The sequence below is a fragment of the Alosa pseudoharengus genome, unplaced genomic scaffold, assembly GCF_046254945.1.
Source record: "Alosa pseudoharengus isolate Yale_2024_CS ecotype anadromous, Long Island Sound unplaced genomic scaffold, YU_APseudo_1.1 YU_APseudo_1.1_scf_20, whole genome shotgun sequence".
Taxonomy (NCBI): Eukaryota; Metazoa; Chordata; class Actinopteri; order Clupeiformes; family Clupeidae; genus Alosa; species Alosa pseudoharengus.
Genome location: NW_027468664.1, coordinates 31,764,798 through 31,789,667, shown reverse-complemented (window position 1 = coordinate 31,789,667; position 24,870 = coordinate 31,764,798). Strand labels below are relative to the sequence as shown.

Genomic DNA, 24,870 nt, shown 5'->3' with positions numbered 1-24,870 from the left:
ACACATACAGTACGTCTCCAAGACGGAACAGCTTAATTACATCGCGTTCCATTTAGAACGTCTTATTTGATCTGATCTTACAAACGGCGGCGTCAAGACACATTTGAGTTCTACATCCAGAGTGCGAATTACCCCACCATAATTGGGGGGTACTGCTCCTTCACTTCTTCTATGACCATCATGGTCCACTACCATATCAATCCCCATCGTGATCGCCAAGTGCAACATGTGTTGTGCAACACACATACAAGGTGTAAACATGCGACAAACTGATAATCAGTTGGCTACAGAATATCTCATTGTTATTACTGTATATCCAAAAGAGAACTGTTTTGATCAACTCTCAAAAGTTAGAAGTTAAGTGCACTGAAATACCATTTTAATTACTAGTAAAAGTAATACCTTTAGAAGAAGCCTATTGCTTATTTCATGACGTGTTGATTTGGTTTATTTTTAGATTTCATAAGACCTGGAGGTAAGATCCCTCTAATATAGCCTAGCCTACTCAGAAACTAATTTTCCAGTATAGTCTATGGTAGTCAGTGTCAAATCAACACAATTGCCTAGAGATATGTGAAACCTAAGCAATCTTTAATGTGATTAAGGAGCATATAGCCTACTATGAAAAAACAGCCTACTACCACATAAGAACTACAGAGCGGTAACCTACAAGAATCCGATAACCAGAGTGTAAAAACAATAGGCCTACTAACCAATTAAAAACAAATTCAAATACTAGCATTTAGTATTGGCTCTTTATGTTTCCACAGGTTTCACTAATGTTATGTAGGCTTAGCTACATCAGACCCTCTTGTGCATAATAAAAACAACACAGGATCTGTGCCAAATTAATTTCAAAAGGGCACAATAATTTATTCAAGATAAAATGAGAATCAATGGACACCTAGGCTATGGACTGGAGTTTATCTCCTTGGAAATGACAATCGATTTTACCTCACCACAATGTAAAATAATAATAAATGATTTAAATAGAGAATTATCTTGCTAACTAACCTTGGTAACTAACCAAGGTCCACTTTACTAGCCTCAGTGGTTAAGTAGGCTAAGTAGCAGGTAAGTAGCCGGTAATTAAATGTATGAAGACGTGACATGAGCTATGAAAGAACAAAACACGTTAATACATGAAGGTTGTAAAATAGCACATTTTCAACAAGCTAGACGTCTGCTAGCAACTTACATTTACCCATGCACGTCAGCAGCAAACCGAATTTAGGCTACTGGAGGAATCTAGCGTTTTGTCATTCAACGTCGTTGACACTTGCTTGAGAAGTTGAAGTCGTTCTCTATCTCCGTTGCTTCTAGCGCCACGGTGGTTAAAAATGGTACGGTCCATAATAGGGGTGTCTGAAATCGCTTTACATTAAACTTTTCCTAGTGAAAATAGGAGTTGACTTGTATTGTAGCCAACTGTAATGATATTTTTTTACAATATCAGAAAAATGATCTGACCCCCTCAAAACTGATATTTCTCATTGGGGGGTATAGTACCCCCCAGTACCCCCTGTAATTCGAACTATGTCTACATCGGAGATAGAACGATTATGATCGCTCATGCAATGTGTGCGTCCCTGCAGCAAGTGAAACTGGAGGTAACGTGGGCTAGAAGCAACAATAGTTTAAACAACAACGTGGCTTCCTGTAACTATCAATGGAAAAATGCATAGAAACTGCTAATCATAATCTTTAAATTGACATTAATTAAGCTGGCTATATGCAACACAATTTATATATATTCCCTTTGCATATGTTTGGGTAGACTTCAAACGTTTTGGAATTTGAGCTTACAGTTCTGTGTCCTTTACATTTATTTAATAGGTATTAGTGATACCTCGAAATTAGGCTGCTGTCTGTTAGGTAATTTATTGTAGCCTGCTGTGTGTGCGTGTCTGCACGCAGGTGTCTCCCTCTCCCTCCCGTGTCATAGGCCTATGTAATGTGTCCAGAAAACCCACAACACGCAACAGTGATAGAGCAATCATAGTATCATGATACGATTGCCATCTGGCGGTAGTGGTTTGTGGGCCTATTGGGGTCAAGTAGGAAGCCCAGCAAGTTCCAAAAGTAGAAAAAAAGTTTTGCGAGATCTCGCAAAAACTTTGCGAGATCCCGCAATGAGATCCCGCAAAAGTGCATCGTTTTTTTTTTCTTCTTCATGTTTTTTTCCCCATTACTTTTTTTTTTTTTTAACCCATGTTTTTTTTCCCCATGTCACCCGGAGGGCTCCGTATAATAGAAATAAAAGTTTCTGATAAAAGTAATAAAAATGAAAGTCGCCACACCAACTTGGAAAGACCTTACATTTTAACCAAAAGCTGAGGCAAATAAATATGTTTTCAGTCTGTTTTTAAAAGAATTCACTGATTGAGAAGATCTCAGTTCAGAAGGTAGGGAGTTCCAGAGTGTAGGGACATAGTGACTAAAAGCACCATGAGCGGAACTAGTATTTATTCTCGGGATTAAGAGGAGACCTTTGCTTGAGGACCGTAGGCATCTGGCTGGAGTATATGCACTTAACATATCAGAGATATATGATGGGGCTAAGCCATTCAATGATTTAAAAACAATAAGAAGTATTTTAAAATCAATTCTTTGTTTTACTGGGAGCCAGTGTAGTGATTTTAGTACTGGCGATATGTGATCATATCTTCTCGTTCCAGTTAGTACTCTGGCAGCTGCATTTTGAATTAGCTGGAGTTTGTATAGTGTTTGCTTTGTTAGTCCAGCAAAAAGAGCATTACAGTAGTCTAATCGACTTGAGATGAAAGCATGTACTAATTTTTCTGAGTCATGTTGAGAAAGGAGGCATCTAACTTTAGAAATGACTCTAAGGTAGTAAAAGGCAGTCTTTGAGATGCTTGAGATATGCTTCTGGAAGTTGAGTTCAGCATCTAAAGTTACCCCTAGATTTCTGACATCCTCACGAGAATTTACTGACAGGGAGGTTAACAGAGGATGAAACTTTTGTCTCAGGGCCTTAGGGCCGACTAATAAGATCTCAGTCTTATTGTCGTTGAGTTTTAAAAAGTTCTGGGCCATCCAAGTTTTAATATCCGAGATACATTGGGTAAGATCATTTAAAGGGCTAGGATCATCTAAGGAAATAGAAATGTATAATTGTGTATCATCAGCATATGAGTGATAGGAGATGTTGTACTGCTGAATGATAGACCCAAGTGGAAGCATATATAAATTAAAGAGCAGAGGACCAAGAATTTATCCCTGAGGTACCCCGTATAAAATATTAATGATATTGGAAGAAAAGTTTTCAATAGAGACAGAGAATGTCCTCTCATTTAGATAGGATGCGATCCAATTAAGAACTGCACCTTTAAGACCAACCAAATGTTCAAGACGATGTAAAAGGATAAAATGATCAACAGTATCAAACGCTGCACTGAGGTCTAAGAGGACTAGAACTGAAACTTGGTGATTGTCTGTGGCGATTTTAAGATCATTAACAACTCTGACGAGAGCTGTTTCTGTGCTGTGGTTCGACCTAAAACCTGACTGATAGATGTCGAAAAGATTGTTTAGAGACAGAAACCTGAGAAGTTGTTTATATGCAACCTTCTCAAGTATTTTGCCTAAAAATGGTAAGTTTGGGATTGGCCTATAGCTTTCACAGACAGAAGGATCCAGGTTAGTTTTTTTCAGTAGTGGGGTAACAATAGCATGCTTTAGACTGCTGGGGAAGATTCCAGACTCTAGTGAGGTGTTAACAATACCTAGGATGTCAGCAGCCATGCAGCTGAAGACCTTTTTAAAAAGCGTAGTTGGTACGGGGTCAAGAGCACAAGTAGCTGAACTAAGTTGTTGTACAGTTTCTTCCAGCTCACTCAGGTATATAGGAGTAAAACTGCACAGAGTGCCAGTGGGCCTTAAGTCACTCGGAGATGTATTGCTAAAATCAACAGATGTTATATTATCCCTAATAGTTGTGATTTTTTCATTAAAATAAGTTTAAATTCATTACACTTTTCATGCGAGCGGAGTTCTGAAGGAATCATTCGAGGGGGATTGACAAGCCTATCAATGGTATTAAATAATATTTTTGAGTTGTTCGAATGTTCCGCAATGAGGTGAGAGAAGTACTGCTGTCGGGACATTTTTATTTCTTTATTATATTGACACAGCTGGTTCTTGAAATGAATGAAGTCAGCCTGCAATTTGGTTTTACGCCATTTGCGTTCGGCTTTGCGGCAAGTTCTTTTTAATGCTTTAACCCTCTCAGCATTCCTCCAGGGTGCTTTGCGTTTGCTAGAAGTAGACCTGATTCTCATTGGTGCAATATTATCCATAATATTTGTTAAAGATGAGTTGAAGTACTCAACTAACTTGTTGCAGCAAGAATAGGGTGAATTCAAGTCAGAGACAGAATTAATAGAAAAGTCAGGATAGGAATTAGAATTAAAATTAAGGGCAGGGTTCAGGTCAGAGAGTGGCCTAATGTTGGTGTAAGCAGTAATAAACTTGTCAACTGTGTTTTCCCGAATGTTGCGTCTTGGTATCAAAAGAAGAGTTGATACCATGTAGACAGAGGGGCATTGTCAGGATGAAGGTGATGAAGGTCATTGTTACAAAATACCACAGTTGTTCTTATTCACAAGATGTTCAGGTGGTTGAGGATCTTTAAGTATCATCCTGAGCACTGATGCATGTAGGCTATGCTGCCAATGCAAAGTATTCTCATGCAAATACTCACCAAAAACAGCTAACGGAACGGCTGTATTGGCATGTATTGAAAACATCACTAATGCTGGCTGGGTAATGTGTTCTCATCATCATTCTTCAGACTTGTTTGGAGGGGAGGGGGGCAGACATGTCTAGTATATCAACACAGTGTAATCAAGTGTTAGTGAGATTTCATGCTGATTCATGGACGTGGAAATACACCTCCACCATGATCCCCTTGACAGTATTTGGATCCTGAGATCTCAGCCTTTACTGGACTTACAATATGGTGAGTTTGATATGATGCAGCAGCCATTTGGTTGTGTGGAGTCATGTGGGATGACAAATCTACTTCATCTGTTGTTATTGTTTTTTTGTTTGTTTGATATTGTTTTACTCTTCAAAACACATCTTCTAAGTTAGTCTTGGACTTTACTGTTCTAGTAGGTGTTAAATCCATTTTATAACAATGTTTGTGCATGTTTTTAAATACATTTGTGTGTATTATTGTGTCAATATAAATGTAATTTATATTGAAGACACAAACTGTTCAATATAAAGTAAAACTACTGCATCTTTATGTACATGAATGCATTTAAAAAAATAAACAATATATTTCTTTAACCTTGTAAATATCTTGGTAATGAGAAATGGAAAATGTACAACTCTACTGAACACCCCTCACACCTGCTGAACGTCTCTGTTGCAGCAGTGCAGTCATGTGTGTTCACACAGAGGGAGGTTTTTGTACGGCTCTGTATCACTGTGTGAACACAGCACTGCTTGGGATATGTAAACTCTGACAGTAGTAATCTCCTGCATCTTCAGTCTGGACTCCACTGATGGTCAGAGTGAAAGCACTTCCAGATCCACTGCCACTGAATCTGGATGGAGTGCCTGACTGGAGAGTGCTAACACGGTACATCAGGAGTTTAGGAGGCTCTCCAGATACCTGATGGTACCAGTGCAGATAGTCGTTGTTATAAACATTACTGCTGACTTTACAGTTCAGGGTGACTGTTTGTCCAGGAACAGCAGGTAATACTGAAGGAGTCTGAGTCACTGTGTACTGCCCCCTGCATGCTGAAGACAAAACAAAACAGAAAACACACATATTCATAATAACTCTGTAGAGTGTCTTTAAAAATGCAAGCTTGCTCTTTTCAGTCATTCATGTTAACAGCTGTGCATCTTACCTTGGATGTGGATAAGTGTCCAGAGCAATATCACTTTAAGCAACATGTTCATTTTGGAGTTCATCATCAAGAGTGACCTAAACCAAGCTGTCTGAGAGTCCAAGAGCAGGTCACACTAAAAACCCTCTGAGTACACGGACACTTTTAATTTATGCAAAGTGCACTTCTATGCAAATACTCCTCCTGGACAAATCAGGTGTAGGATGATTAAGGTTCTAACATTCCAGTGACACTCATTTTCCTGCCTCCTTTCACCACTGAGAAGCTGAATTTTAACTACCGGCATTTTAAGAAGGTCTGAAAATCTCTGAAATTATTTTCAGAAATTAGGAAATTATGTTTTTGACAGTCTAAATGTATACTAAAAATACATGCCAGTGTTTTTGAAAGGTGATTGTTCGCATTGTTTTTAAAGTCATATATTCTCTGGAGGGTGGCTGAACATTTGAAATCTATTTTCAGAGATTCACCCAAGCTTATCCATGCGAATGTTAGTGGCACTCACAGACTTCTTAGGGTCGCCTGCATCGAAAACCAAGATACACTAAACAGAAAATATGTATGCAAACAAACAGTTTTTACTTCATCATCATCATCATCACTTCACGACAAGTGATTTTATTTCTGTCTCATTTTTTTATGCTGCTTTAGCATACATTCAACATACTTTAGATTAATTCAGTTTTTTATTAACCAGTGACTGCTTTTGTGCTCACAGCTAAAATACTGTGAACAGTTGCGCCATCTTCATAAAGTTGAGCTGAGTTTGCTTTTATTTTTTTTTTCACTAAAACATATGATGGGCTGATTAATGGTTGTGGTCATGGTTGTGTAGTGAAAAATAGGATACAACAGTTGTTAAAATGTGTTACTATAGTGCCAACCTGATATTACCAACAATTCTAATTCCAATTCTCACAACTTTATCTACAAGAATACAAATTAGAGCGCTGACAATAACCCTACTGGCCGTGGTCCTGGGATGCCTATAGCAGAGATTGCTGAGATAAGCAATGTCTACTGTCGCCCCCTACTGGTGAGAAAAGTTTAACTTTAATGAAAAGGAGGACAATGGGGAGGAGGTGGGATGTTTTGGAATGCCATAACACATGATGCTGTCAATCATTCCAATTAGCTTTTCCTGAACTTTGTTTAGAAAACATATTTTTACCTCACTGTTAAAACATGCTGAGGAAGATTAACTAACAGTAACCAGAGGGAAAATACCACAACTCTTTCTCTTCTAATGGACTTCACATGTGACAGTTTCTCCTCCTCTGACCCCACAGACATAGAAATAGAAATCATTTGCCTCTATTGTAATACAAACAGTAAAGTGGTATAAATTACACCGTGGTGTCAATATAATCCGTTACTGTTTTTGTGGTAAATGAATCAAAGTTGAACTAATGCAGCATAAATGCATGTGTGGGAAAAACAAACAAACAAAACAACCAATGCAAGTTGGTGTTTTTTAACCTTGTTAATATCTTGGTAATGATGTACTACTTTATGTACTACTTGCTAGTGAAAATGTACTACAAACGTACTACACTATTTAACACCCCCCTCACACCTGCTGAAAGTCTCTGCTGCAGCAGTGCAGTCATGTGTATTCTCACAGAGGGAGGTTTTTGTACGGCTCTGTATCACTGTGTGAACACATTCACACTGCTAGAATGGAGACTCTGACAGTAGTAATCTCCTGCATCTTCAGTCTGGACTCCACTGATGGTCAGAGTGAAAGCACTTCCAGATCCACTGCCACTGAATCGAGATGGAGTGCCTGACTGGCGATTGTTAGTAACGTAAATCAGGAGTTTAGGAGGCTCTCCAGATACCTGATGGTACCAGTGCAGATAGTTGTTGTTATAAACATTACTGCTGACTTTACAGTTCAGGGTGACTGTTTGTCCAGGAACAGCAGGTAATACTGACGGAGTCTGAGTCACTGTGTACTGCCCCCTGCATGCTGAAGACAAAACAAAACAAAAAACACACACATTCATAATAACTCTGTAGAGTGTCTTTAAAAATGCAAGCTTGCTCTTTTCAGTCATGAATATTATTAACAGCTGTGCATCTTACCTTGGATGTAGATAAGTGTCCAGAGCAATAGTACTTTAAACAACATGTTCATTTTGAACCTCATTATGAAGAACGACCTAAACCAAGCTGTGAGAGCCCAAGATCAGGTCACACTAAATACCGTCTGAGTACACGGACACTTTTAATTTATGCAAAGTGCCCTTCTATGCAAATACTGCTCCTGGACAAATCAGGTGTAGATGGATGATCAGAGTTCTGACAGTCCAGTGACACTCATTTGCCTATCTCCTTTCACCACTGAGAAGCTGAATTTTAACTACAGGCATTTTAAGAAGGTCTGAAAATCTCTGAAATTATTTTCAGAAATTAGGAAACATGTTTTTGACAGTCAAAATGTATACTAAAAAAAGAAAAAAGTTTTAAAATGCTAAATGCATGCCAGTATTTTTGAAAGGGGATTGTTTTACGTTGTGTTTCAAGTCCTATATTCTCTGGAAGGTGGCTGAACTTTTGAAATTTATTTTCAGAGATTCACCCAAGCTTACCTATGCAAATATTAGTGGCACTCACAGACTTCTTAGGGTCACCTGCATCTGAAACAAGATAAAATAGATAGATAGATAGATAGATAGATAGATAGATAGATAGATAGATAGATAGATAGATTACTTTATTCATCCCCACAGGGAAATTATGGTGTTAGAGCAGCAATTAATAATATAAACATATATCACACATAAACATACATACAAGTTAAAAAAATAAATAAATACAATTGGATATAGTCTCTGTTAAAGAGGTTGTAAACTGCATTGACTCTCAGCATAAGATTTTCTCTCACAGCACAAAGGGGAGTTGTTGTAAATGGTTATGGCAGTGGGCAGGAATGCTTTTCTATAACGCTCCTTGCTACAGCGAAGTTGGAGCAACCTCCAGCTGAAAACACTCTGTTGTTTGACCAGTAGTTCATTCAGTGGATGTGAGGTGTTGTCCATAATGTTAAGGAGCTTTTGTAACATCCTTCTCTCAACAACTAACTCTAGGGGTTCAAGTGTACTTCCAAGAGCCAGCTCTTTTAATCAACTTGTTGAGTTTTTTGGTGTCTTTTGCCCTGATACTGGTACCCTAGCAGATGGCTGCAAAGAAAATGGTACTAGAAACAGCAGACTGATAAAACATGTTCAACATCCTGCTGCACACATTAAAAGACCTAAGCTTCCTCAAGAAGTATAGTCTGCTCTGTCCCTTCCTATAAACAGCCTCAGTGTTGCACTTCCAGTCCAGTTTGTTATCCAGATGTACACCCAGATATTTGTAGTTTTCCACTACCTCCACCTCTTTCCCCATGATGGAGACAGTGTTCAACTTTGTCCTAGCCCTCTTAAAGTCTACTACCATCTCTTTGGTCTTGGCCACATTTAAGAGTAGGTGGTTGTTTCCACACCACGCCACAAAGCTGTTCACCAGTTCTCTATACTCAGTATCCTCACCATCCTTCACACACCCTACAACTGCAGAGTCATCAGAGTATTTCTGCAGATGACAGGTTGCAGAATTGTACTGAAAGTCCGAGGTGTATAATGTGAAGAGGAAAGGAGAGAGTACAGTCCCTTGCGGTGCTCCTGTGCTGCTAACCACCTTCTCGGACACACATCCTCCCATCCGTACAAACTGTGGTCTTTCCGTCAGGTAATCAACAATCCATGATGTTATGGATGTCTCCACCTGCATCCTTTGTAGCTTCTCTCTAAGCAAAACAGGTTGTATGGTGTTGAAGGCACTGGAGTCGAAGAACATTATTCTCACTGCACTACCAGCTTCATCCAGTTGGTTGTGGGCTCGCTGAAGCAGGTAGATGATGGCATCTTCAACACCAACCTCATGTTGGTAGGCAAATTGCAGTGGGTCCATTGAGGTGGTCACCTGAGGTCTGAGGTGTGCCAACACCAATCTCTCCAGCACTTTCATGCAGTGTGATGTTAATGCCACTGGTCTGTAATCATTGAGGACTGATGGAGAAGACTTCTTGGGTACTGGAACAAGGCATGATGTTTTCCAATTTCAAATAAGCAGAAAATATGTATGCATACATATAGTTTTCATTTTAGATACATGATTTTATTTACTTCTTATTTGTTTGTGCTGCTTTAGCATACATGCAACATACTTTAGATTAATTCAGTTTTTCATTAACCAGTGACTGCTTTTGTGCTCACAGCTAAAATACTGACAGTTGCACCCAGAGCCATATAAAGGTAAATATGGCTCTGGTTGCACCATTTTCATAAAGTTGAGCTGAGTTTGCTTTTAAATGTGTTTAACTAAAACATATGATGGGATGATTCATGGTGTAGTGTGGTGAAAAATACAACAGTTGCTATGATGTGTTACTAATAGCACCAACCTGATACTACCAACAATTCTAATTTCACAACTTTATCTACAAGAATACAAATTAGAGCGCTGACAATAACCCTACTGGCCGTGGTCCTGGGATGCCTATAGCAGAGATTGCTGAGATAAGCAATGCCTACTGCTGCCCCCTACTGGTAAGAGTTTAATTTTAGTGAAAAGGAGGACAATGGGGAGGAGGTGGGATGTTTTGGAATGCCATAACACATGATGCTGTCAATCATCCCTGTGAGCTTCTCCTGAACTTTGTTTAGAAAACGTCTCTTTACCTCACTGTTAAAACATGCTGAGGCAGATTGAGTAACAGTGACCAGAGGGAAAATACAACAGCTCTTTCTCTCTGTGTGTCAGTGTTTATTCTGTTGTCAACAAATAAATATATTGAACAAAGGACTGTTTCCTAGAAGAACAAATGCATGACTAACAGTGAAGTTAAGCTTCAATACAAAATTGAATAAGTGCTTGAACAGATGTTTGAAGAACATAAATACATGCATGTGACAGTCCCTTCGACTGCCTTGGGACTGAGAATGGGACATTTAGGACATTTAAACATGTTAAGTATGACTGAAAACACAGAAGGACCAAGAAGGAACAGAAGCTTTGACAGGGTGTGACCTCCGACTAAATATTAACTAATCATAAAATATAATGATTAATGAAATAAGAATTCAATGATAGAATACAACTAAACACAGTGGCGTAACTATAGTAGGTGCAGCAAGTGCAGTCGCACCAGGGCCCGTGACCTCCCGGGGCCCGTCGCTACCCCCGCCCTGCCTCCTTTTTTTGAAAATGTTAGAGCACGGAGAGTGAAGCGTCACTTTGACGAACTATCGGAAGATGAGCGCTTAACCGATGCAGAGAGATACTTTAATGCAACTCTGGACATCATAATCAGTCAGCTCTCCCAAAGATTTGCAAGTATGCGGGAAACCTGTCATGTGTTTGAGTCTTTACGTCCTGACCCTTCAACTTGCAGGTGATGATGAACTGCTTGAAAAGGCAAGACGTTTGTCAGACCATTATAGCAGGGACATTGCACCGACATTCCCAAGACAACTCCTCTCATTCAGGTCTTGCTTTAAAGCAGAGATTTCACAGAAGTCATCTATTTTTCATCTTGCCAAAATGCTGGTGGTAGATTATGACAGTGTAACATTCACATTCGGGGAAGTGTGTACTGCTCTCATGTTGTTTCTGACATTGCCTGTGACTGTTAGCCTGACGAGCCAGACCCACATTACAATGTAGGGTCTGGACACTCACCGTTCGCAGTGCTCAGTCCGAGGGGCGGGATAATCAGTTGTCTTTCAAATTCCCTCTGCACGAAATAGGACAGCGGCAGCGCTATGAGTCCACTAGCTCGGCTGGTGGAAAACGCATGGCTAGTTCAAACATTTGCCAACTTAATAAAAGCTTAACTCGTGTCACACTGTTCGCCAGCAGCAACATCCATCTTATTTGTTTTCAAGTAGCAGGGAATTCAAGCCAAACCGTTGGAACTCTGCCATCAATCATTATGTTAAGCCCACCTAACGACTCTATACACGATTTCATTGGCCTGATTAAGTTTCGATTTCTGGAGCTCACAAGCCAACGGAGAGTTGCTAGACTAGCCCTGGCAGCAAATGTAATTCGCTGCCGCTAGGGGCGTGTCTAGATTTCTAGGCTATGTGACTGTGGCAACAGCTGAGCGATCTTTTTCCAAACTCAAACGTATTAAGACCTACCTAAGGAGCAGCATGGGGCAGGAGAGGCTCAGTGGGTTAGCTATCCTGTCAATTGAAAATACGAGAGCCAGCATTAAATATTGGGAACATCGTTGACGATATTGCACAACGAAAGGCTCGTAAGATGGCCTTCTTCTAATGGCCTAATTCACGCATATTGGGGATTGTATGTATATGAATGATTTTATTTGGTTTCTGCACGGTTAAATAAGTTAGGCTACATTAAGTTTTGTTTCTGCGCAGTGCGAGTTTATAAGCAAGCAATCTACGCTTGTAGTTTCAGCAGAGGGTTGAAGAGGCGCATTGAGCGCATTGAGTGTTCCCATAATTCCATGCGAGTTGATGTTAATGCAGTAGCCTAATATTAGATTACCCTGGCCTGCAGGCTGTTAATAAAATAATTTGTAATGTTTTCACATGTAATGGGTCCTATGTAGTCGTGTGTTTTTTATTTGAAATTGTAATCTGTAACTACTAAACTACTTCGGTGCCTCAGGCCCTTTGCATAAACAATTGAAGTCACCCTTAATGTGTATTGCATGTATCAGAGCTAATTCATCCTGGGCCTAAGAATGTCGGTATGGGGCCCGCGTAGCGCTCTCGCACCTGGGCCCATCATTGGTTTGTTACGCCGCTGACTAAACAACAGACAATAAAATATCAATACAATAAAAAAAGTCAATTTAAAATTGGACTGCAATGTAACACTGTTTAAGGATACCAGTATAACAATACCACTACAGTACACAATGCTGAAGGACTGTGGTTGAAAAGCCTTTCTCTTTGTTAGTGTTCTCTGCTCATATGAACAGCACACCATCTGCAGAGACTCACAGCTGCAGCACTGCACTCATGTGTAGTCTGGCACAAGGAGGTTTTTGTACGCCTCTGTGTCACTGTGTGAACACCACCACACTGTTGGGGTAGTGGAGACTAGTGCTGAATGTACTACACTATTTAACACCCCCCTCACACCTGCTGAAAGTCTCTGCTGCAGCAGTGCAGTCATGTGTATTCTCACAGAGGGAGGTTTTTGTACGGCTCTGTATCACTGTGTGAACACATTCACACTGCTAGAATGGAGACTCTGACAGTAGTAATCTCCTGCATCTTCAGTCTGGACTCCACTGATGGTCAGAGTGAAGTCTGTGCTTGATCCACTCCCTTGAAATCTAGATGGGGTTCCAGAATGTGGTTTGCTTGCATATTTAATTAAAAGTTTAGGAGCTCCTCCAGGCTTCTGTTGATACCAGTGAAGCAAGTCATCTCCATCACTATCCCTGTACACAGCACTGCTGACTTTACAGGTCAGAATGGCCGTGTCCCCCACAGATGCAGCTTTCACCGCTGGAGCCTGAGTCACAGTGTACTGACCTCTGGATCCTGTGGAGTAAATTCAAACTTGGTTCTTATCTTATGTCACATGCAACTACTTATCTGAATGAAGCATGAAAACTGCTTTTAATAAAACATTGTTTTCAGAACCCAAAAAAAGAGTTGATACCTACCATGTACATGTAAACAGAGGAGCATTATCAAGATGAAGGTGATTGAGCTCATTGCTAAAGAATACTGGAGCTGCTCTCATTCATGAGGTGTTTGAGGATCTCTAAATATCATCCTGAGCACTGATGCAAGCTGCCAATGCAAAGTATTCTCATGCAAATACTCACCACAGCAACTGGTCATTAATGTTGGGTGAGCTGATAAATGCTCAGACCCCACTGACAGTTACAGCATCCTAATCTACGCCTTTACTTGACTTACTGTAAGGTGAGTTTGACATCATCCAGCAACCATTCAGGTGGTTTGGGATCCTGTTTTAAAAATTACTTGTTTTGGTTTTATCTTCTTCACAATGTCCTATCAGCGCTGCACGCGACCGGCACCTGAGCTGAGCCTGCATAAGCGGCCCTAGAAGGAGATTGTCGCGGTTGTCGTATGAGACGACTCAACGTTGTCGGAAAAGGTGAGTTTGTGATGTATAACAAACGAACGATCATCGTCATCAAGTTTTATGAAATTAATTAAAATCTTCATAAATCCAGGCTGAGTTTGCCACGCCTAAATAATCAAACAGCTAGCTTGCAGAGAAGCAGCCCGTTATCACATAGCCTATAGGCTACTATTTTTTTGGTAGGCATTAGGCGAACTAAGCTAGGCTACATGTCTGCTGATTAGTTTCTCACATTTCGTTTTAGCAAGAATGAATGAATGATGGAAGTAATGCATCACATTAATTATTTTATTCAAAATGGTTAAATGCCTAAATCCTATCACTCGTATTTTGGGTATTGTTTGAAGCCAAGATGCCCACTGAAAAGAGTCAGATTCAGGAGAGGGAGAGACAATTCAGGGAGGCAGCAATCACTGCAGGGTTAAAAAAAAAAAAAAAGCCAACCAGCAGATGAGACAGATAATGTAAGAGACTTTGCACTGTGATAAAGATGACATGACACTGTGTAGACGAATTGATTAATTCATCAGACTCATATTTTAGCCTAGCCTACTAATGGCAATGTTTCATAATTACATTACATTTAAGATGAGGAGCAGTCATAAGCCTCCAGACTACTGTATGTGAGGAAAATGTGGACCAGGAGGAGGTACAGAGGACAGTAAGGCCTAAGTGATGATCACGAGATGAGATGAGAGGACCATGCTAGAAAGTACAGGATTAAAGAGCTGCATGCTAAATAATTGTAATCTAAAAACACATAGGCTATTTTAAAGGTAATTTCAAAGATCTTGCCTGAGCAGAACATAAATACCACTAGTGGGCATAAAAATAATAATGATAAGTTAAGGTGATTGAGTGCTGTATTTCAGTGTTTTACTTCTTTGTGTATATATTTTAAAAAAGACGCTGTTATTCTCAGTCCTGCATATAGCCTGTAAGTTTTTTTTTTTTTTTTTTGGGGGGGGGGCCCTTTTTTCAGGTCAGAGCAACTGCCCCTCAAAATTCCTGTGCACGTCCCTGCCTTTCAGCGTGATTTCTTTTTGTGGAAAAAATGTGCTGGACTGGGCGGCGGTCATATTTTGTACCTCTCTGTGGTACATTTAGTTGTTTTTTTGTTTGTTTGATATTGTTTTACTCTTCAAAACACATCTTCTAAGTTAGTCTTGGACTTTACTGTTGTAGTAGGTGTTAAATCCATTTTTATAACAATGTTTGTGCATGTTTTTAAATACATTTGTGTGTATTATTGTGTCAATATAAATGTAACTTATATTGAAGACACAAACTGTTCAATATAAAGTAAAACTACTGCATCTTTATGTACATGAATGCATTTGAAAAAATAAACAATATATTTCTTTAACCTTGTAAATATCTTGGTAATGAGAAAAGGCAAATGTACAACTCTACTGAACACCCCTCACACCTGCTGAAAGTCTCTGCTGCAGCAGTGCACTCATGTGTATTCACACAGAGGGAGGTTTTTGTACGGCTCTGTATCACTGTGTGAACACGTACACACTGTTGGGGTAGTGGAAACTCTGACAGTAGTAATCTCCTGCATCTTCAGTCTGGACTCCACTGATGGTCAGAGTGAAAGCACTTCCAGATCCACTGCCACTGAATCGAGATGGAGTGCCTGACTGGAGACGGTTAGTAATGTAAATCAGGAGTTTAGGAGGCTCTCCAGATACCTGATGGTACCAGTGCAGATAGTTGTTGTTATAAACATTACTGCTGACTTTACAGTTCAGGGTGACTGTTTGTCCAGGAACAGCAGGTAATACTGATGGAGTCTGAGTCAGTGTGTACTGCCCCCTGCATTCTGAAGACAACACAAAACAGACAACACACATATTCATAATAACTCTGTAGAGTGTCTTTAAAAATGCAAGCTTGCTCTTTTCAGTCATTCATGTTAACAGCTGTGCATCTTACCTTGGATGTAGATTAGTGTCCAGAGCAATATCACTTTAAGCAACATGTTCATTTTCGAGTTCATCATCAAGAGTGACCTAAACCAACCTAACTGAGAGTCCAAGAGCAGGTCACACTAAAAACCCTCTGAGTACACGGACACTTTTAATTTATGCAAAGTGCCCCTTCTATGCAAATACTGCTCCTGGACAAATCTGGTGTCAGGGTTCTTCTGATATTCCAGTGACACTCATTTTCCTACCTCCTTTTGAGTCTGAGAAGCTACATTTTAACTAAAGGCTTTTTAAGAGAGTCTGACACAATCTGAAATTATTTTCAGAAATCAGGACACATGTTTTTGACAGACTAAATGTATAATGAAAATAAAATAAAATAAAATAAAAAATATATATTAAATGCATGTCAGTATTTTTCCTATCAGTCCTATAATCCATCAAAGGTGGCTGAACATATCATCTATTTTTAGAGAACCACCCAAGCTTAACTACGCAAATGTTTGTGGCACCCTTAGACTTCTTAGTGCCACCTGCATCTAAAACAAGACACACTAAATAGAAAATATGTATTCATAGAGCAGTTTGGTATTTATTTTAGACAAGTGATAGATTTTCTTTCTTTCTAATGTGTTTATGCCACTTTTAGAACATATTGTAACGACCCTTCTAGTGGGGTGCCTGCTGTCACTGATCCTTTGTGCTCTGCAGTGTTCCACCAGGTCATTAGTGGTCCCTGTGTTGTTTTGTAAGTGTGTGTCGGTGTGTGTGTGTGTGTGTGTGTGTGTGTGTGTGTGTGTGTGTGTGTTGCAGGGTTGCTTGCAGAGTGACTGGTCATCAGCTGCATTGGTTAAACTTACTTACTGTTCTAATAAGCGTTAAATCCATTTCTATAAAAATGTTTGTGTCAATACCAATGTAATATATGTTGAAGACACAAACTGTTCAATATAAAATAAAATGACTGCATCTTTATGTACAAAAATGCATTTGAAAAAATAAACAATATATTTTTTAACTTTGTAAATATCTTGGTAATGAGAAATGGCAAATGTACAACTCTACTGAACACCCCTCACACCTGCTGAAAGTCTCTGCTGCAGCAGTGCACTCATGTGTATTCACACAGAGGGAGGTTTTTGTACGGCTCTGTATCACTGTGTGAACACGTACACACTGTTGGGGTAGTGGAAACTCTGACAGTAGTAATCTCCTGCATCTTCAGCCTGGACTCCACTGATAGTTAAACTGAAGTCCCTATCAGATCCACTGGCACTGAATCTGGATGGTGTCCCAGAGAGGAGAGTTGTTGCTTTGTGGACTAGGAGTCTCGGAGCAGCTCCAGGGTTCTGATGGTACCAGGCTAATGCGGGGAATCCCCATGCTGTGTATACATTACTGCTGGTTTTGCAGTTTAAGATGACTGTCTCTCCGTGCTGAACAGCTTTCACTGCTGGGGTTTGTGTGACTGTAATCTGTCCCCTCGATTCTGTTGAAAAGAAAAGAGTTAAACCAAGGCTCTCTCTTTTTGTCTTTCAGCATACAATGTAAAAGCTTCTTACCTTGACAGCACATCAGAAGCACTAATACATACACATAGGCAAAACTCATGGTTATGTTCATTGCAAAAACAAATATCAGATTGCTAGTCTGGATTCAACTCAGTAGACTATAAATGTGTGCAGATTCTGACACAACTTGCATAGTCAAAATAACCATGCAAATTATGACATGAATGTGAAAGACCCTACTACATCCAGGTTTAGCAATAGTTGACATGCACATTAGTAGTATTAATGTTTGATATGGCTTAAATTGACAAATACTAAATTAAGGGTACATTTGCATGTTTGCATTTGAAAGTGCTTTTTGTGGTTCATTGTAAATCACATTTGCCAGTTCAGTCTGAAATGAAATATTGGCATTTCTTCCAGCTTTCTTGTAGAACTCTTGTGTTGCTGTCTTTTTACTGAATTGTTGGACTTTATTATTATTGGCCATCTGCCAACCAGCAGACACATTATACTTCAAAAGATGTAGAAACTTGTAAATTGTCCACAGAGAGGAGAAACGGTGCAGCAGGAGGAGAGGGCTTTAGTCCTGTTTTAGTTCAGGCTTTGTTGGTGTCCCAAGACTTGCATAGAATTACATTATCTAATATGTAAGGGATAATGTATAGAACACATGTCATTATCGGACAATAACTCCTGACAGGACAAACAGGACTCTCACGCGCCAGAGGGGTTAGTAGATGTGATGCGGTCATATACAGTACAAGATGCACATAGTCTATCTGAAGGGAGGGGGGGTGCCACTATGACATCCACTGCCACTAAATCTGGATGTTGTCCCAGATTGAGATGTTGATGTCAAATAGATTAAGAGTTTAGGGGCTGTTGCCAGTTTCTGTTGGTACCAGGCTACATAGCAGTACAATGGCATATACTGTATATCACTGCTTGTTTTGCAGTTCAGAGAGACTAAATCTCCTTCTTGAACAGATATTGCTGCTGGGGATTGGGACTCTACAGAGAGGGCAGAAGGATATTAGAAGGACATTTACACAATTAACAATCCATTAGAATGCTACTGAACACTGTTCTGTTAGGGGACCATCACTTACCCTGGAATTATTACATGTTCTCTAAATAGTCCTCACTCTTCTGTGTTTCAAAATGTGACATGATCAATGTGACATGATAAATGTGAAAATAATCTCATCCAAGTCACCCTGTCAAATCAGTAGCTTTCTACGGAGCCCCAAAGATTACATGGCAGGAAAAAAAGAGACGATGAAAAAAAAGGGAGGGTGGGTTTGATCGAGGGAAAAAATGGCTCCTGCTTTTTACTATCTATATTGCCACCTACAGGACATTGCTGGTATGATATTAGCGTCTTCTGTCATCCTGATTTCCCCCAAACACCAAGATTTCTTCTTCCTCAGCCAATTTTTCCCCCTCAAATAGATATTCTACAGTAATTGACTGATACCGGGTCAGCTGTCGCTGTCCGCGGTCCTGAAACATGGTGCTTATACTTGATGGGTAAGCATAGGCCTAGAGTTTGTGAATCTAAAGGAGATAAAAACGTGTAGACAACTTGCAACTTTCTGTTGCAGAGGATACATGTTCGAATGTTTCCAAAAACAGCTTTAAATTCTGCATGATCTAAAGATGCAGATGCAAGTGGTGTTTTTTGTACAGGCTCTGAATTAGGCTTATCTACTGTGGTGGATGCAGATGCAAGTCACTGAAGCGCGAGGAGGTTTTTGTACAGGCTCTGAATAGATTTGTACCACTGTGGTGGACTTTTGGTAGCGGCACGAAGCTTGATGTTGGAAGTAAGTAGCCTAGGACTAACTTGTCAAACTGCTTTCATAACGTGTTTCGAATAAGAAATACCATTAGGCCTACTAGGACTTCTTAGACAAAACCTTAGCCAATAGACAGCAATTAATCTATTATAGACTATAATTTGTTCTCGTTTATAATGATTGCATCCTCACTGGATGCGTCAAATGCCATTTTCCTATTTGCTGAGCTACTATAAATTGTATAGGCTGGTCAAACCAATAAATTACCAAATAAGATACATAAATCTTTAATATTATTTATATAGGCTGGTCAAAACAATAAATTACCAAATAAGATATATAAATCTTTAATATTATTTATATAGGATATGGTCAAACCAATAAATTACCAAATACGATATATAAATCTTCAATATTCATTTGATTTCAAAGAGATTATGGCTGCGCATGCGGGGTTGCTCTTGAATTGAAATTTGTGAAGAATTGTGGATAAATATTAACGTTTGTAGTTGTGCGTATTTGGAGGTAGGGTTTTTGTACGATGGCTGATAGGGTTTGTATCACTGTGGTACACTTTTGGAAGCGGCTCGAAGCTTGAAGTTGGAAGTAAGTGATTGTTAAAAGTGAAATGTACCGAATAACTGCATTGGATTGAAAACCGTTGACTGCTCAGAATAAGTTAAAGTATTTAAAATACCACTTGTTGGATCAACCTAAATGCACCCTGCATGCGTTAAAGATGCAGATTCAAGTCGCTGAAGCGTGAGGAAGTTTTTGTACAGGCTCTGAGTAGATTTGTATCACTGTGGTGGACTTTTGGTAGCGGCACGAAGCTTGAAGTTGGAAGTAAGTAGAAATATGCTATTTTCTAATGGCTAAGCTACGAGAGAGTATGGCTGCGCATGCAGAGTTGCTGTTGAATTGACATTTGTGAAAAGTAATGGAGAAATATAAACGTTTGTAGTTGTGCGTATTTGGATGTAGAGTTTTGTACGACGGCTGATAGGGTTTGTATCACTGTGGTACACTTTTGGAAGCGGCACGAAGCTTGACGTTGGAAGTAAGTGATTGTGTTTATTAACCTTAATGTAGGCGATGCGATTCTGTCAAGCTTAAACATTTCACTTTTGTTTGCGCGTTTATGGTCTTTTCACAATATATGTTCATGGCAAAAAATAAATAAATTCAGAAGTAGGTTGCTGCGTGAGTGGTGTTTTTGTACAGGCTCTGAATAGATTTTGGTAGCGGCACGAATCTTAAATTCTGAAGTAGGACTAATAATGTTTTGCTTTTAGGGTTTTGGGGCATTTGTCAAAATGATTGCATGACGTGTTTTCAAATATAAAACAGTAACTTGTTATAGTTTGCCCTGGTTTGTAAGGATTGTATCGTCACTAGGCCATGCATCAAAATGCCATGTAGCCTATTCGGAGAACTACGATAAAAAAATAATAATAATCAAATAAAAATATGGTAGGCCGGTTTATATCTATTTATGGGATCGTTGCTGAAACCTGCTAAACAAGTTCATTGGTCAACTTTCGGTCAAAACCCGTCGGCTGTTCAGAATATAAATCAGTAAAAAAAAAAAAAAAGCACTTCAAAAATGTTTGCATGTTTTTATTTCGAACGGCGTGGCTGTCTGTTTGTTTTATACTGAATTAAACGAAGTTGCAAACCGATATATACTTAACATGGAAACGAAATATTGCGAACGATATCAATGATGATGGCCATGCTATTTTCAGATAACACCTGCAACAATATTCATGGCTGTGAATGTTATCTAACGACTTTAATCTACTTGCTGTCCCATTCGTGCCTCCTTCTTCAGGTAACACCAGCCCCAAACTGACAGTCTTGCCCCCGTCAAGCGAAGAGCTCTCCAGCAAGAGTACTGCCACGCTGGTGTGCCTGGCCAACGGAGGCTTCCCGTCAGACTGGGCTCTCAGCTGGAAGGTGGATGGGAACAGCAGGCCTGGGGTGGCCAGTCGCTGGGGTCCAGAGAAGAACGGCCTGTACAGCTGGAGCAGCACCCTGACCATACCTTCCCAGGAGTGGACCAAGGCTGCCTCAGTGACCTGTGAGGCCAAACAGGGCTCCCAGTCTCCAGTCACCAAGGTTATAAAGAGAGGCGAATGCTCTGACTAGAGTAGCCTACTTACATTTTATACAGTCTGGGTGACTGATTATAGTATTTGTCTTATTTTTTATCGTTCATGTGCTCACTGTACTGTGCTTACTGTCTTCATTGACATACATCCACCGCCTTTACTGTTATACTTGTTCTGCCTGATCAATGAGAACATGTTCTTGTGCCATTTCTGTTGCAAAATTTGACTTGGAAAAAATAAAAGCTTTCTACTGAACCATACCTATGTTATTGAGTTATTAACATTTAGAAAGAAAATGTATTTTATTAAAGATAAAATTGCACACACCCTTACTACAGTTCATCAAATACAGGTTCAAACAACCGTGCAAAAGTGCAGCACACCTGCTAATGGTTCATTTCTATTCTGAGAGCAGCAAAACCACTGAACCGTGGCAATGCAAATGTGAGTTTCAATACATCAGTGACCACTTACTTACACTCTAAAGACAATCTGTGTGTGTGTGTGTGTGTGTGTGTGTGTGTGTGTGTGTACGTGTATGATTCAAACCAACATTTTAGTCAATATCTAAACAAATGACCCGTTGATATAATTATGAAAGTGAAAGTTTTTATTAAAGATTTGATATCACTCTTTGTTGTCATTTTATACACAATCTGAGTTCTAATTATAGCCTGGCAGTTGTAGTTGGAATGAATGGACTGCGCTAATGACTCAGTGGAAACCCATTTGGATTACTCTTGCATGTAGCAGATCTGGATGCCCACAACGTACGATGCTAGAGAGACAGGAGCAGAGGTTTTGGAGCTTATCATCATGTAGTAATATCTTGCGTGCTCGCATCATTGTTTCCTACAACTCCCAGTATCCTCTTGCCCTGGTCTCACAAGACCACACTCCACACTTTCCTCATTGGGCTGACACAGTCATGTTAAGTATACATGACAAAACAAATGTACTTACAATATACCGTATGTAATCTGTAATGCAACACTGCATCATTATGATACACTGAATATCTGTCTATGAGGGTGAAACAAGAATTATTTGAACAAGAACGTTGTTGATGAGAGAAACTGTCAGACAGAAACTGTCCATGTGGCCTGAGGTTTTGGTCTTAATGAACCACTTAATACAGATATACCAAATAAAACTTTTATTGTCAGGTGATTAAAGTGTCCACAAGTCACTAGTCACCACAGAAATAAGCTCCACCATGTAGCAGTTTACAGTAAAGTGGGTGAAACATCAAAAAACCTCAACTTTCCACAAGTTTCAATGAAGACATGAACTTTTCCCTATTAACGATCCGTGGAGCAACATGTGATTTTGCTGCTGGGATATCTCACTGGGCTGATTACCTCATTGCTTTAGGGAAGTCACCTGCTACAAGAAGGTTGTTGTTATGTTAAATGATAATCAATGTGTGCCTAACTGCAATAAGTGCAACTAATACAGATACTTCCAATTGCTTTTGATACTAGTCATTGCCTCGTGCCTCTTCAGAATACAAATACCATAAAGTGATAACCTTCACAGATTCCAAATTACACTTACTGCAGATTAGTGTAAGCCTACTCCAAATAGTGATGCATGTTATACAGTGATGGCCAAAAGTGTTGGCACCCATGCTAAAGTTGACTGAAAAGAGGAATATAAAATCATCTTTTGGAAATTGATCTTAATGCCTTAAGTGAAAAATGAGGCAATATCTAACCTTTAAGGACACCAATTTTCTTAGTGAATGAATAATGTATCATAAATAAATAAATGTTCTTCCTTAAAATACAGGGGTCATAAGTATTGCCACCCCTATGTTAAATTCCCATAGAGACAGGCAGATTTTTATTTTTAAAGGCCAGTTATGTTCATGGATCCAGAATACTGTGCATCCTGATAAAGTTACCTTGGCTTTTGGAATTAAAATAGCCCCACATCATCACATACCCTTCGCCATACCTAGAGATTGGCATGGTGTTATTTCAGTTAGCCTATTAGCTGGTTTGATTTGCATTGAGCTCAATGAGCATCAAACCAGCTAATAGGCCAACTGAAATAACACATGCCAATCTCTATGTATGGTGAAGGGTATGTGATGATGTGGGGCTATCACTAAGAAAATTGGTGTCCTTAAAGGTAAGATATTTCCTCATTTTTCACTTAAGGCATTAAGATCAATTTCCAAAAGATGATTTTATATTCCTCTTTTCAGTCAACTTTAGCATGGGTGCCAACACTTTTGGCCATCACTGTATCATATTCTGTCACTGTCACTTTATCACTCTCCTACAATGTATAATTTGTTCTTCAATGTCAGGAAGCAACAGCACATATAGGAACAGAAAGTGTCTATTCTGAGAGTGGAAAACTACTGACCTCTGACCATGCAAATTTCATCAGTTCTGTGACTGTTACAATACAGTTTCACAGGGGGATAAACATTCTCATGCATTTGATAAAGGTGTGTGTGTGTGTGTGTGTGTGTGTGTGTGTGTGTGTGCACACGTGCATGTGTGTGTGTGCATGTCACTGTGTGTACTTTGACCATTTTTATATCATTTGCCATTTTCTACATAACCAGATAGGTTGCCTTTACAATTGCATCATTATTTAGTGGAATGTTGTTATGATTACTGTGGACAACAATTGGATTGTAGTAATGTCTTCTGAAACATCTGTCATTTTATGTTAATGACTGCATATGAGGGCTCCCCGTTTGCCACCTTCAGTAAGTCAGTACTCGACTGTCAGTCTTACCAAAGGAGGTTTTTGTACGGCTCTGTATCACTGTGTGAACACACCACCACTGTGGTACAGTAACTGACTGCTGAGGAAGATTAACTAACAGTAACCAGAGGGAAAATACCACAACTCTTTCTCTTCTAATGGACTTCACATGTGACAGTTTCTCCTCCTCTGACCCCACAGACATAGAAATAGAAATAATTTGCCTCTATTGTCATACAAACAGTAAAGTGGTATAAATTACACCGTGGTGTCAATATAATCCGTTACTGTTTTTGTGGTAAATGAATCAAAGTTGAACTAATGCAGCATAAATGCATGTGTGGGAAAAACAAACAAACAAAACAAGCAATCGTGGTGTTTTTTAACCTTGTTAATATCTTGGTAATGATGTACTACTTTATGTACTACTTGCTAGTGCAAATATACTACAAACGTACTACACTATTTAACACCCCCCTCACACCTGCTGAAAGTCTCTGCTGCAGCAGTGCAGTCATGTGTATTCTCACAGAGGGAGGTTTTTGTACGGCTCTGTATCACTGTGTGAACACATTCACACTGCTAGAATGGAAACTCTGACAGTAGTAATCTCCTGCATCTTCAGTCTGGACTCCACTGATGGTAAGAGTGAAAGCACTTCCAGATCCACTGGCACTGAATCTGGATGGTGTCCCAGAGAGGAGAGTTGTTGCTTTGTGGACAAGGAGTCTAGGAGCAGCTCC

At 39.5% G+C, this 24,870-nt stretch overlaps 3 gene segments (V, D, J or C); 1 reads left to right on the top strand and 2 right to left on the bottom strand.

The window, feature by feature from the left end:
• The window catches only part of LOC143136407 (Ig kappa chain V-III region MOPC 63-like), a 62,309-nt gene extending 46,221 nt beyond the window's left edge, over positions 1–16,088 (bottom strand). The window contains 2 exon segments of the V gene segment in view: positions 15,555–15,867; positions 15,981–16,088. Of these exon segments, the coding sequence occupies positions 15,555–15,867; positions 15,981–16,047 (380 nt within the window).
• LOC143136413 (immunoglobulin kappa variable 1-39-like) lies at positions 13,053–13,677 on the bottom strand. The segment is given in 2 exon segments: positions 13,053–13,465; positions 13,591–13,677. Coding segments are annotated over 2 exon segments (387 nt in total).
• Positions 16,089–18,997: 2,909 nt separating the features above from the next.
• Positions 18,998–21,655, top strand: LOC143136800 (Ig kappa-b4 chain C region-like). The segment is given in 3 exon segments: positions 18,998–19,017; positions 20,026–20,132; positions 21,121–21,655. Coding segments are annotated over 3 exon segments (444 nt in total).
• The last annotated feature ends 3,215 nt before the right edge of the window (positions 21,656–24,870 follow it).